The sequence below is a fragment of the Phyllopteryx taeniolatus genome, chromosome 20, assembly GCF_024500385.1.
Source record: "Phyllopteryx taeniolatus isolate TA_2022b chromosome 20, UOR_Ptae_1.2, whole genome shotgun sequence".
Classification (NCBI taxonomy): Eukaryota; Metazoa; Chordata; class Actinopteri; order Syngnathiformes; family Syngnathidae; genus Phyllopteryx; species Phyllopteryx taeniolatus.
This window is the reverse complement of record NC_084521.1, coordinates 5,831,432-5,844,693: the sequence shown is the minus strand read 5'-3', so window position 1 is coordinate 5,844,693 and position 13,262 is coordinate 5,831,432. Positions and strand designations below refer to the sequence as shown.

The 13,262-nt window shown below is 43.9% G+C and overlaps 2 protein-coding genes across 23 annotated transcripts in view; both read left to right on the top strand.

The window, feature by feature from the left end:
- Window positions 1-2,990, top strand: part of si:ch211-285f17.1 (sickle tail protein homolog) — a 103,864-nt gene extending 100,874 nt beyond the window's left edge. For 20 of the 21 annotated variants that reach the window (XM_061758593.1, XM_061758586.1, XM_061758589.1 and 17 more), the window contains one exon: window positions 269-2,990. In XM_061758593.1, coding sequence (XP_061614577.1) covers window positions 269-757 — 489 coding nt within the window. In that variant the 3' untranslated portion in view covers window positions 758-2,990. The remainder of the gene's footprint in view (window positions 1-268) is intronic. The other variant, XM_061758595.1, reaches the window with a different exon arrangement.
- Window positions 2,991-4,765: 1,775 nt separating this feature from the next.
- The window catches only part of nphp3 (nephronophthisis 3), a 34,310-nt gene continuing 25,813 nt past the window's right edge, over window positions 4,766-13,262 (top strand). The window contains exons 1-23 of one of the 2 annotated variants that reach the window (XM_061758962.1): window positions 4,766-4,908; window positions 5,391-5,767; window positions 6,275-6,400; window positions 6,465-6,615; window positions 6,876-7,028; window positions 7,337-7,470; window positions 7,818-7,978; window positions 8,056-8,212; window positions 8,542-8,616; window positions 8,696-8,866; window positions 8,936-9,039; window positions 9,207-9,321; window positions 9,398-9,541; window positions 9,612-9,709; window positions 9,894-9,996; window positions 10,069-10,151; window positions 10,243-10,372; window positions 10,669-10,833; window positions 11,735-11,829; window positions 11,930-12,052; window positions 12,136-12,325; window positions 12,463-12,704; window positions 12,784-12,859. In XM_061758962.1, coding sequence (XP_061614946.1) covers window positions 5,444-5,767; window positions 6,275-6,400; window positions 6,465-6,615; window positions 6,876-7,028; window positions 7,337-7,470; window positions 7,818-7,978; window positions 8,056-8,212; window positions 8,542-8,616; window positions 8,696-8,866; window positions 8,936-9,039; window positions 9,207-9,321; window positions 9,398-9,541; window positions 9,612-9,709; window positions 9,894-9,996; window positions 10,069-10,151; window positions 10,243-10,372; window positions 10,669-10,833; window positions 11,735-11,829; window positions 11,930-12,052; window positions 12,136-12,325; window positions 12,463-12,704; window positions 12,784-12,859 — 3,120 coding nt within the window. In that variant the 5' untranslated portion in view covers window positions 4,766-4,908; window positions 5,391-5,443. Of the gene's footprint in view, window positions 4,909-5,155; window positions 5,768-6,274; window positions 6,401-6,464; window positions 6,616-6,875; window positions 7,029-7,336; window positions 7,471-7,817; window positions 7,979-8,055; window positions 8,213-8,541; window positions 8,617-8,695; window positions 8,867-8,935; window positions 9,040-9,206; window positions 9,322-9,397; window positions 9,542-9,611; window positions 9,710-9,893; window positions 9,997-10,068; window positions 10,152-10,242; window positions 10,373-10,668; window positions 10,834-11,734; window positions 11,830-11,929; window positions 12,053-12,135; window positions 12,326-12,462; window positions 12,705-12,783; window positions 12,860-13,262 lie in introns of those variants that run through there. The other variant, XM_061758963.1, reaches the window with a different exon arrangement.

The following is a 13,262-nucleotide window of genomic DNA, read 5'->3' as shown; positions in this document are numbered from 1 at the left end:
CTTCAATTGATTCCTTAAAGTAGTCCAGTTGCCTTGGTTTCAAGCATCATGAAAAGAAGTTGATGACATTTATTATGGTGATATCACGAGTGATTCCCACCCCTGCTGTCTCTTTCTTCATGTAATCCCAGTAGACATATTGTGTTCATTGTGTTGTGTCTCTGTACCATTAGTCTTCACTGTTATAGTTTGTATGTGTATTGTTTGACTTTTTTTCATTTTTTTTTAATTTGACAATCAGTATGTGTTTTGACATCTCTGTTCACAGGCTAACGGAAGTACTAAAAGAGTGGGAGGGGATCATAAAACTACTTCCCCCACTGTACCCATCTCTAAAATCCCCGCTTTTTATCCTAGCACTACTAAATGCAGCTCAGACTCCGCTAATCCCACTAACCCGTCCCCCTCTTCGTCCTCCTCCTCCAAGTCCTCCCTCCTGCCCCCCCACAACGCTCGCTCGGCTTCCCTGCCCTCCTCCCAAATCCCCTCCCTGTCCAACGGCTCCCTCAAGCCTCCCTCGCAGCACACAGCTAAAGCTCTCTCCTTCTCCTCGCAGACCCCCAACGGTCGAGTGCACTCTTCCTCCTCCTTCTCCTCCTCTTCATCCTCCTCCACCTCCCCCTCCCCTCTGTCGCCTTTGGGCCCGGGTGGGAAGAGCATCCGCACCATACACACCCCCAGCTTCACCAGCTACAGGGCCCACAACGGCAGCAGCGGCAAATCCTGCATCCCGACAGCCTCGCCGGCTAAAGACTAGCCCCGCTTGAGCCCCTCCGTAATTTTTGGGGGACGCTGACACTTGCTCATCACCGCATTTTCAGCCATCACACTCATTAATTGTATTCCGATGTGGGCTCTTCTATCAAGCCTCTTTTTATATATAAACCTTGCAAAATGGCTGCATCAGAGCTGTGATTGAAGACCCTTTTACCAGGATTTGGCCTCAACTGTGTGTGCTTTCACACAGTGAAAGTAAAATCAGTAAAATCCCACAGAATTGCTGCATCAAGGTCATAACAGAAGTCCACCTTTTACACAGAACCCAGCGAAACTGTTTGCGCTTTCATACAGGGACACAATCAGATAACCACCTGTTGTGATGTTTAAAATATATATCAGAAAGTGCACGGAGACGTGAGTAAGAATGGGAATTAAGAACAATTCAGTGATTCCGATTCCGTTATCGATACTGCTTTTTGATCCTTATCAATTCTCTTATCGATTCTCATCAGGTAAGGAAATGAAATAATGCAAATTGTATGATATCATTGATGCCATCATTATATGATTTGATAATACAAAAAATATTAAGTATTCCCCTTTGATTAAATTAAAGAGCTGCGAGTGTTGCAAATAGCGACATCGTAGCGATATTGTCTTTTCGTGTGAAGACTTGAGATTGCGTCAGCCCTGATGATGTCATCACTTATTTGCGACGTAAGGGGAATCGATGAACAAAATGATTGGTACGGCTCTGATACTATACAGTGTTGCCTTGAGATACGAGTGACCCAGCTAACGAGTTTAAGATACGAGCTGTTGTTCGGACGAATGTTTTTTTTTTTTTTTGTCTCCTCTGATTTGCAAACAAAAAGTCAAAATACTCAAATCGCTTCACAACAGACAGCAGTTTAGCAGATAGTGATTAATTCTTCAAAAAGAGGATTCCAGCTGTTTAATGCCACACTGTTGAGGTTTACTGTTAAACTAAACATTAAAAAAAGAGAACTAGATTTTTTTTTTTTAAATAACCACACAGCTTTGACTTCTGGTAGCTTAATGCTAACCCACAATGCAAAACACCATAGAGTGGCTAACCATTAGCATTAAGCAATATTATAGTTGTATTTTCCTTATTTAAAAAAAAAAAAAAAAAAAACACATAACAAAATAAACGTTTTTTGGGGCTAGGCTGGAACGGATTAGAGTGGAGCCCAGAATACTCTCTGTTCGGCACCTTGGATTCACCTATTCTACCCCTCCTCCCCCACACACACACAGTTTTTTCTGAATTTTTCTTTTTTTTTTTTTAAAAAGAAAATTAATTTTTTTGATTGGGGGAACCAACCCAAAAATGGTTATTGCATGTCCCTTATTCAAGAATTTGGGGGTGTTTTCAGTTATGAGCATGGTCACGGAACAAATGAATCCCGTATCTCAAGGCAGCACTGTATTGCCAGGTTGACTTTGTCCAATTCTGCCTTGGTTTAACCTCATTTATAAAGAACAGTGTAAAAATTGTATGGGCGGTGTGAAAGGGGCAACTACATTAGAGTCACGTGTACTATATTACACAGGCGTTGTACAGGCTTATATTTTTCGTACCAGAGCTTTGGATAAGCGTAGTATATTTAATCTGTCAATGTTTATTCACCCTTGTAAATGCCTTGTATACAGAATGTTGATTTTCCCATAAAAGTCTCAACTGCCAACATTTGGGGGGAATAGAAAAATAAGCAATATGCTAACTAATAACTTAGTAAGTGTGCCTGTTTGCCAAAGTTGTCCAAGTTCTGGGGGGAATTTAGGGGAACACGCATTTGTGTAATGTCTGTCATGTAAACTGTTTTAGAAACTTGTACATACAATAAATGCCTCTCAACTAAGACAATATGTAGTTTTGTTAACACACCAAAGTTTATTATTTGTATGCATGCCTATCCATCAGATACTTTAGGAGAGTGGTGTAAAAATAAAAGAATAATGTTTGCACAGGTGGACCATGTAAATATTTTCTTTAATCTCCTTTTATTTTTACTGTTGTTTTTTTGTAAAGCTTTAAGTCATATCGCCATGTGGATTAGCATCAGACAATGAAGCTTGTAAAGCAGGAGTGGGCAACGTTATAAAAAGCCACAAAAACAGGTTGTTCGATCATCACATCTTATTTTTTTTCATCACTTTAATACAGGAAAAAGGTTCCCCACTCCTGCTAGAATGCGAGCTTCCATATTTAGTTTTTTTTTCCTGATTAAAAGGCTTGAAACAAATGAGTGTGTGTGAGCATTATTACTGTAATATACAAATTGCAAAAGGAATCTTATGGAGGAGTGAATGGGGTCGTCTTCACTTCACATGTCCCACCAGAGCCTCCTGCATCAAGGCGTTACGGGTAAGAAAACGATGACAAACTATCGAAAAGGTCCATTTTAATACCACACGCAGTGGTTATCTGCTAGTGTTTGGGTCTTGATGCGGCCATTAAAAGATAACATGGAACAGTTCCATCTAAAATAACTGAGCAATTAATTCATTTAACAACAGTCATGGAAATATTAGACCAGCCTTGTTTCTTCAGTTTCTTGTTTATTTTTATTTCCTGGTACAAGTAAAGGTATGTTTGTTTGGACAAATATAATCGCCCATACATATGTTTAAGAGCTGCTATCTAGGCATTTTTAATAGTCGTCTTGATAAAAATCACTGGGAATACAATTAAGTATGTTAAATGGGAATCGTATTATGGAATCGGCTGCATTTTTGTCGTTTTCATTGTATTCTTCAGGTTCCTTCAAAAAATGGAAGATCTAATATTTTTCTCCATGACTCTATATCCCTCGTGTTTTTGTGCGCTGCGTTATTTTGAGATAGGTTTCGTATATTTTGGCTGTCTCGTGTTGCAAAAAAAATAAAAATAAATTAAAAATGTGCAAAATATTAGAGTTTCTAATTAGTTTGACTAAATGAAAAAACAGTGTAGCTACACCTGTATTTTTAGTGCATGACAGTATATAATTTCACTGTTATGTAACAGTGGGGCTAATTTACATGACTGCAACTTCACTGACATTGTCTGCCCATGACACGATCAGCTAGGCTAGTTAAACATCCAGAGCCGCTTTCAATATGCCAGTGTCTGACACTATTTCAATGTTTAAATTTTTTTAATGATTGTTATTTTGAAAATAATGGGTATTTTTCTGTTGTGTTGTATGCTAAAAGGTTACACATGCACATTATGGTAAGCTTAATTTATGGGTATTATATGTTTATATTTTTTTTGTATTCAATGTACTGTAATTGGATAGGTGGGTTGCACTTCAACTGCTTGAAGGACTGTCTTTATTCTATTTATTGGATACACTAAGGCAGTGGCTCTTCGGTTGCACGAAATAATTTGGAACAAACATCTTTTTTTTTTTTTAAAGTGAATACCTATAAAACAAACACCAATTACTCCTCCCTCCATGAGAGCCAATTAAAAGCTCTGATATGATGAACACATATTACCACACTTTTGTACAGTGCATTAAAAAATATTTTAATCATTTAGAGGAGAAGTAAAAATAAACATTTGAAATGTGGTTGCACAAGTGTGCACACCATCACTGGGATGTACAATGTGACACGCTTTGGGCTGTCGTTATTCAGATGGAATTGATGCCTGATTGAAGTTGGGGGAAATAGGAACAATTCCAAAGAGCAGGCAGTGTTAGCACAAAACGGCATCTGCTAGAAAGCGTGCATCCATCCATCCATTTTCTCAGGCGCTTCTCCTCACTAGGGTGGCGGGCAATTTAGAGTTGTCAATCAACCTACCATGCATGTTTTTGGGATGTGGGAGGAAACCCACGCATGCAAACTCCACACAGGTGGGGCCGGGGATTGAACCCCGCTCCACAGAACTGTGAGGCAGACGCTGTAACCAGCCTTCCACCGTGCCGCTGCGAGAAAGCAACAACAACAAAAACTCAGGAAAAGCCTACCAGAACATCGGGTTGATCAGAGGGTCTTTAAATAGTGACAGTTGTGTCCTCACTCGCATTTAAAATGAGTTCAAATGTGATTGGTTAATCCTGAACACAACCACATCCCTGTTAGAAGGTGTGCACACTTGCTGGTTAATCCTGAACACAACCACATCCCTTTTAGAAGGTCTGCGCACTTGCTGCAACCACAGTATCTCAGGTGTTTATTTTTCCATTGAGTTATACGGGTTATAGGTCACATCAATGTTGGAAAATAGTATTAATTGTATATAACAATAATCTGTCATTTGAACCTGTTGCGACTCATTACAAACGTTTGGTTTATTTTATTTTATTTTTATATTTACTTTGTCTGTCCCGCGCGGGTCCCCGTAGGCGCTGCTTGTTACCAAGGCAGCCAGGAAGCAGATGCGAAGCTAATCTTCTTTGCTTCTGCCTGTGGCAAAAAAAAAAAAAAAAAAAACTTTCTGAGCGTGACAACGTTTCGGACATTGAGGTTTCGTTTAAACTAACATCCTGTTATCCTTTAAATGTTTTTTTTCCCCGAGTGATGTTACTGTCATTTCGCTAGCAAAACTCGCGATATACTCTGTGCTAATTAGCATGTAGCACAGTGGTGCTTTTATTTTTTTATGTGTGGGTTATTTTGCGGCAGGGCTTATTTTAATGACATTTTTCCAGCTACAACCCTCACTAAACTCGCCGAAAAAGGCTAACAGGCCTCCTCAGCCACCATGGGCACAGCCTCCTCCCTGGTCAGCCCCGGCGAGGTGATCGAGGACGGCTACGGGGGCGAGGGCGGCGAGGCGTGCGAGATCCCCGTGGAGGTGAAGCCCAAAGCCCGGCTCCTGCGCAGCTCCTTCCGCCGGGGACCTCGGGTGATCGGGGCCAGCTTCAAGTCGACGGGCTCCGTGGACCTCGAGTACGCCGCCGAGTACGAGCGGCTGCGGAAGGAGTACGAGATCTTCCGCGTGAGCAAGAACAACGAGATCACGTCCATGCAGAAGAAGGAGGCCAAGCTGGACGAGGAGAATAAGAGGCTGAGGGCTGAGCTCCAGGTAGGAACGATATTGCCACAGCATCGTGAATACATGATGTGTTGCTGTGAATTATACCGGTGGCAAAAGTACTCACACTCGGCAATTACGTGGAAGTACAGATGCTTGTGTAGAAAAAAAGACGAGTAAAAGTAGTAGTGATTCCTCATCTTTACTTTCGGAAAAGTCCAGGCTCTAAAATATACTAGCAATACAAGCTTAACCAGGAACACTCATCTTTCCCAATTGAAGTGAATGGAAATGCCATTCATCCGTTCCAGCCCCCCACAAAAAAAAACAACAAAAAATGTTTGTCATGTGTTTTAAGGTAAATTAAAGCACTCAATGATATTGTACTTTATTTAGAACATAGAGAAATAACGGAATTAAAGGGGAGCTAAACCCAAGATGTCAAAACATTGTCATATTTTAAATGTGCATTCATCTTTATCTGATGCTGTTTACTGAAATCTACAATGTATTTATTTAAAAAAAAAAAAAAAAAAAATGTCCTCCATCTGACCCCAGGCCTTACAGAAGACCTATCAGAAGATCCTGAGAGAGAAGGAGAGCGCCCTGGAGGCCAAGTACCAAGCCATGGAGAGGGCTTCCACCTTTGAGCATGACAGGGATAAAGTGAAAAGACAATTCAAGGTACGGCCTCCTTAATTTAAATATTCTCCGTCACGCTTATCTTCTTCGCTTCGTTCGCCACCAGATCTTTCGGGAGACAAAGGAGAAGGAAATCCAGGATCTCCTTCGTGCCAAGAGGGACTTGGAATCCAAAATGCAACAACTGCAAGCTCAGGGCATCCAGGTTTACTATCCCAATGATTCCGATTCAGATGACAACCAAACAACTGTGACTGGTAAAGCCTGCACACTTTTGAGTACAAAAAACTAAAAAGGTCAAGCTGCCACCATCTTGTGGCATCTGTAGGGAATTACAAAATATTATAAGTCTATTTTGGGAGGGCCATAAATGTGCGTTTTCACTGTCAGGTGTATTTTTCCCTTTTCTCCAAAACTTCAAATTTTAAGATTGCGCTGTCATGTTAAGTCTTTGCCCCTTTACTTACCTGTCATGTTATTTTCCCCGCACAATCCATTTGATGTTGTGTATCTTCAGCAGCGGGCACCCAGTGCGAGTACTGGACTGGGGGTGTGCTGGGAAGTGAGCCCTCTATGGGCAGCATGATGCAGCTGCAGCAGACCTTCCGGGGACCGGAGTTCGCCCATAGCCTCATCGACGTGGAGGGCCCCTTCGCAAATGTGAGCAGAGGTAAACAAGCAAGTTGAATGTGAGACTTTGAAAAATGGACAGGTGTTAAAATACTCGTCTACTGATGTAGGATAGATAGGCGGTAGATTACTGACGTGCTAACAGTTGGTGTGCTAACACAATAGCAAACCTCAGTAGAGAGACCGCTAAGGCAGACTGATAAAAGATTGTTCAATTTGCCTTGTCGTTGCGTAGCAGTTCTAATGAAAATTAATAAAATAACAACTTGAGCGCAAAGGCAGATTGAGGAGAATTTTACACCATGATCAAATGCTAACATGCTAACAGTCGTTCTGCTAACATGACAGACGACTGGGATGCTGCGGTGGCCAGTCTGCTGCAGGTGTCCCCCCACGTGCCTCAAGCTTTGTGGAGCAACACTGTGCGCTGCTACTTCATCTGCACACCGGAGACCAAAGCTGAGATGGAAATCTTTACCAAGGTGTGTATCCACGTACGCCGATGCCAACCACGTTTTTTGTTACGGCTTGAAATGAATGCAAATGCAACACAACCCCAGTGCAAAAATTCATTTTTAACTTGTTTTTCCCCCCAGAAGAGTTATTGAGTACTCCTCTAAAATATACAGTATTTGTATGTGGAAAGAACCAAAGTGGGACGAGCGTGTTGCGGGAGACTGTCGCATACTTTATTCAGCCTCCGTGGCCCCCTGATTTGATTGTTTTCTTGCAGGCAAAAGTCCCAATGCTTCCGAAATGATGTGTAAAATGAATATCGTACTCTAATAACTCCAGTCATGATGTGTGTGTCTTCATGCCTTGAATGCAGAAACACTCTCTGGTGCTGAGGAGGCTGTGTGAAGGTCTGGGACACTTCTACCTGAACATCTGCTTCCACGAAGACAACGCCGCCTCCTTCGCGTCGGCGCGCAAACAGGAGATCGAGAGGAGCTCAGTGTGCGTGCTTCTTCTCAAATCCACCATCAACAGGTAACGCGTATCCTCCCGCTGCGACCGAAGCTTGCATTTGAATTCCCGGCTAACGTGACTCTGTTGTGATACCACAGCTCCGTGGTGGAGGATTGCGAGGAGGCCTTTGTGAAGAATCCAGACGGACATCCATTAGTGCTCTACCTCAGGACCGAAGGAGATGGGAGTTTGTCAGGGCCCACCAGGAAGCTTCTGGAAAGGGTTAACGCAGCGGACAAGGCTGCTAAAATAAAGGTACAGTATGCGAAACCAATGCAATTGATGCTTTGTCTTTACCGCTTATCCTGGCAGGGCGGGGATAAAGTACCAGTAAGCATTTTTGGGGTTGGTTGCCCCTCCAAAAAGAGAGAAAAAAAGTAAAGAAAATCGAAAAAAAATCTGCCAATAGTTGAATTTGTGGGTGCCAAATTGCAAATATGCGGGGGTCCACTATATAATCATTTTCCATCAGTTTTTGGTTGAGTGGGAGTTCTTCAAGGTTAAAGCCTACCTTTGGAGTTTGGTAATCTGCTCTTGAAATGCTCTTCAATACTGGCGCCAACTTGTATCTAACATGTGCCCAGGTTTTGGATCATAGCGGTTCTGCAGAAGACGGGGCCAGCCTCATTTCTGCTCAGCTGGACAAAGTCATCAAACAGGTTCAGTACTTCGCATATATGCATTCATACAGTATTCATATCTAGTTTTAAAGTGTGTGTCCCCCCACCCCCCATTTAGGAGTTACTCGGTTTCGAAGGAGCAGACGCTGACCCAAAGGACTCCGGGATTGACGAGGGTCGTGAGGAAGACTCCGGCGACGTCCTGTGGGACCTTCATGATGAGCAGGAGCAGATGGAGTCGTACCAGCAGTCGTGCAGCAGCACCAGCTCCCAGCTGGGCTTCCAGAAGGTCAGTTTCCTTCCTTCTAAGGTCTTCTTCACCACCTCAGTCTGAACCGCCATGTGGTGGTCTTCTCAGTACGTAGACCGGCTCAACGACATGATCGCCGCCCCTCCTCCGACGCCGCCTCTGCTGGTGTCGGGCGGTCCGGGTTCGGGGAAGTCCCTTCTCCTCGCCAAATGGTAAGAATATTTTCGTTTTTCCTCAATATGACCATTTCGGTGATATAAACTGCTGCTGGTCGCTTATTGGTTGAGCAGTTTCCTGCCGTACTATTTGGAGGAGGAAAGTGTAGCGCCGGTGCTGTGCTGTGGAAACGCAGCATGACCATTTGGGTTGTCCTCTGTAGGATCGAGCTGCAGCAGAAGCAGTCGCCCAACACCTTGTTCCTCTACCATTTCGTCGGGCGACCTTTTTCCTCCAGCTCTGAGCCCGTCCTCATCATCAAGCGCCTCACGGTTAAAGTAAGAGATTAAATTTTTTCCCCCCCCAAATTCAGGCCTCACACCTTATTTTGCTGTCTGATTGACATATGCGTAGCTGCTGCAACATTTCTGGTCCATTTCGGGCTTGTCCATGGAGCCCAGCAAGATCCTGGAGGAGTTTCCGCGCTGGCTTGAGAGGCTCTCGGCGCGCCACCAGGGCAACATCATCATCATCATCGACTCCATTGACCAAATACAGGTAACGTCAGCTTTGACAGCTCAATTTCATTTCAGAATGATGACGTTGGCCTTTTTAATTTCCTCCGTAGCAAGCAGAACGACATATGAAGTGGCTGATTGACCCGCTGCCCGTCAATGTCAGAGTGGTCGTGTCTGTCAACGTGGAGACGTGTCCTCAAGCATGGAGGTCAGTCCTGCACGTCACACATGATAGCCATCTGTTTAAAGCGAATCCTGCGAAGGCTGTGTTGACACCGCCGCCCCCTTAATTCCGTGTCGGCGGTGTCTGTGTAGAACAGCCACATGGAAAAAAGGACAGAAATACTGCGGTTTTTACAGTCTTTGAAGCGTATGAATGACGCTCTCTCCAGGTTGTGGCCCACTCTTCACTTGGACCCGCTGAGTCCCAGGGAGGTCAGGAGTGTGGTGATCGCAGAGTGCCTAAGCGCGGACCTCCAACTCACCAAGGATCAGGTAGGACAAACTCACTGTGCTAAAGGCGTCCATCTCATTGCTGTGGGAGTGACTCGAGTCTGCGTTTTCCAGGAGAAGAAGCTGGAAAGGCACTGCCGCTCGGCGTCGACCTGCAACGCTTTGTACGTCACACTACTCGGCAGGATGAGCACCAGGTTCTCTTTTGGTCTTTTACTTAGTATTTGGAGAAAAAAGGGGGATAAGAATAAAAAATAAAGAAAACCAAATATTTGTTTCCATGTGCAGTGGATGGTCGTTGGAGAAGAGCCTCGATCAGTGCCTGCAGTGTCAGGACACCTTGTCACTCTACCGCCTGGTGCTCAAAATGACGCTGGATTCCCTCAGCTCGGACAGGGAGCGACACATCATGAGAGAGGTGCGAAACTTGAATTGTTTGGATTCCAGCAAGTATACATCCATCCATTTTACATAGCGATTGTCCTCATTAGTGTCGCTGGTTAGCTGGTTACAACCTGGACGGGTCACCAGTTGATCACAGGACACATATAGACGAATAACCATTCACACCTATGGACAATTTCGAGTCTTCAGTGAACGGAACATGCATGTTTGTGACTTGGGGTGTTTCATGTTTGGCCATTCCGCTTAAAATTCAAATCTGAGCTGTTTTCTTAACATTACTTCTCCTGCTGTTTTTTTTCCTGTCTGTAGATACTCTGCCTGGTGTATTCCAGCCACAATGGAGTGAGTGAGTCGGAGGTTCTAGATCTTTTCCCGGAGTTGGAATTTCGGGTGCTGGCCTCACTGCTCTTTCGTCTGAGCCGACTCTGCGTGGTCACCCTCCACTGCGGCCTCATCAGATTCCAGCATCTGCAGGTACCTGAGCCCCGTTGGACACGTCATTAGGTACACATGCTCAATCTTAAGAGGAGAACGAAAAAAGGACTCATGATCCAAAGCATACCGTATGTATTTGATATATACACTCTGCTAATATTCGACTAATACTCAATATTTTTTTTAGGTGGTACTTGGTGTAAAAAGACACTAAACATACTGCGAAAAGCAACTCAAGACTTTTTGAAGCAAAGAAATTCAATAGTTTAATAATGGCCAAAATCCAGTCACCTGATCTCAAACCAGTAGAAGTTGGTGAAGATAAGAGTGACTCAGAAGAAGAAAAAACTCAGACTGTAAATATACCACACGTTATGATCCCAAAAGAGTTTAATATCATTTCAAACTCATCTTACTACATTACCCTTAAAATCTTTATTGAGGAAATAACAGCACAGGTCATGCTAAACTTAGCACCTCCTTGACATATAAAGCTAGCATCCCAGTCGAGATCTATCACTTCAACATAGTTCCTTGACACCAATGTACTACTTTCCTATTAGACAGGGCATTGGCACCATCTTGTGGCATTTTAGAGCATTTCAAAACGAGCACAATAAATGGAGATTACTGTATTTTGCGTATGCCCTGCGACTGACCGGCGACCAGTTTAGGGTGTAGTCCGCCTTTCGCCCGAAGTCAGCTGGGATAGGCTCCAGCGCCCCGCGACCCTAACCAGGATAAGCGGTGTTGAAAATGGAAGGACGGATGTATTTTATGTAAAAAGGTGGGTATTCCGAAAAGGGTCAATTCCATCATTTTTGTGAATCATCTTAAATTGAAGCCTGAAGTCAACAATTGTTATTTGAAATCCACTGCGTTAGGAAAAAATTCATTAGTTGTGGACCTAACAGTGTTCCGTATTTGTACGTGTTACCAGGCGTGGGAAGCCGTGAGGTTGGAGTTTCTGAGCGGAGGACACGGCTGCACTACATACCGAGAGAAACTGATCCACTACTTCAGCCAGCAACTCAGGTGCAGCCGGACGGCCATGTTTGACCTCACACGACCCTGCGTTCTTTTTTTTTTTTTTTGCTTCGTTTGACTCATTTCATTAGACGTGTGTTTGTGGTAGTCATGATCACGTGACGTGGCGTGTCGCCGACGAGCTGCCCTGGTTGCTCCAGCAGCAGGAGGACCGGACCAAACTGCAACTGAGCCTCTTGAACCTGTTTGTCTCCCAGAACCTGTACAAGAGGTTTGTGTGTTCACTGACCCACACACTTGAGAAGCGGCCTTTTTTTTCCTAATAGATGCCACTAATTCTGTTTCGCTCTTCAGGGGTCATTTTTCCGAGCTGCTGGCCTACTGGCAGTATGTGGGCAAGGACAAAAGCTCCATGGCCACCGAGTACTTCGACTCGCTGAAGCACTACGAGAAGAACTGCGAGAGCGAGGACAGCATGACCAAGCTGGCCAACTTGTACGAGACTTTGGGACGTTTCCTCAAAGACCTGGGCCTGCCCAGCCAGGTGGAGGCCATGTTTTTATTAGTCACCACACTTCACTACGGTTATCGTACAGTTTAGGTTCATCCTGAAATCTCCGCTCAATAACTTTTTTTGTGAGTCGTGTATAAGCCAACCCGTGCTTCATCTTTCACTACTAGGCCGTGGGTCCTCTCCAGCGGTCGCTTGAGATCCGAGAGACCGCCCTGGACCCCGACCATCCTAGCGTGGCGCGCTCCCTGCACCAGCTGGCCGCCATCTACGTCCAGTGGAAGAAGTACAGCAACGCAGAGCAGCTGTACAAGCAGGCGCTGGAGATCAGCGAGAACGCCTACGGGGCCGAGCACGGCAGCGTGGCACGAGAGCTGGAGTCACTCGCCGTGCTCTACCAGAAGCAGAACAAGTACGGTGGCCCCGCTATTGGTTACTATATTATTGCATGCGTCAGTTGAGCACTGTGCTTTTATCATCATCATTATCAGGTATGAACAAGCAGAGAAACTCAGGAAGCGGTCCAGGAAGATAAGGCAGAAAACGGCTCACCAGAAAGGCCATATGGTGAATATAGAAAAATACTACTAATGCAAAAATAGCAACAAGACAATTTCATTTCTAGACACCTTTCAGGACCCTCAATTTCAGCTCGAAGACACTGCAAGAAAAACAACAGCAATCAATACAAAAAGAATAGCAATAATAAGTCAATAAATAACAACACACAAACATATATATTCTACAGTAGTTACAGGGGTAAACGTAAAATAAAATCTGTACAAATCTGATGGGTAGATTGCGAAATGAAGAAAAAAAAGACTAAAATCCCACTGGAAAAAAATGCTAGAATAAAAATACTTGCAATAATGGAAAAAGAGTAAGAAGAAAGAGGACTACATTCCTACCGGAATATATAGGTGGATTAAAAAAACGTAAAAATGTATAACATAGAAATAACTTCTCCTCA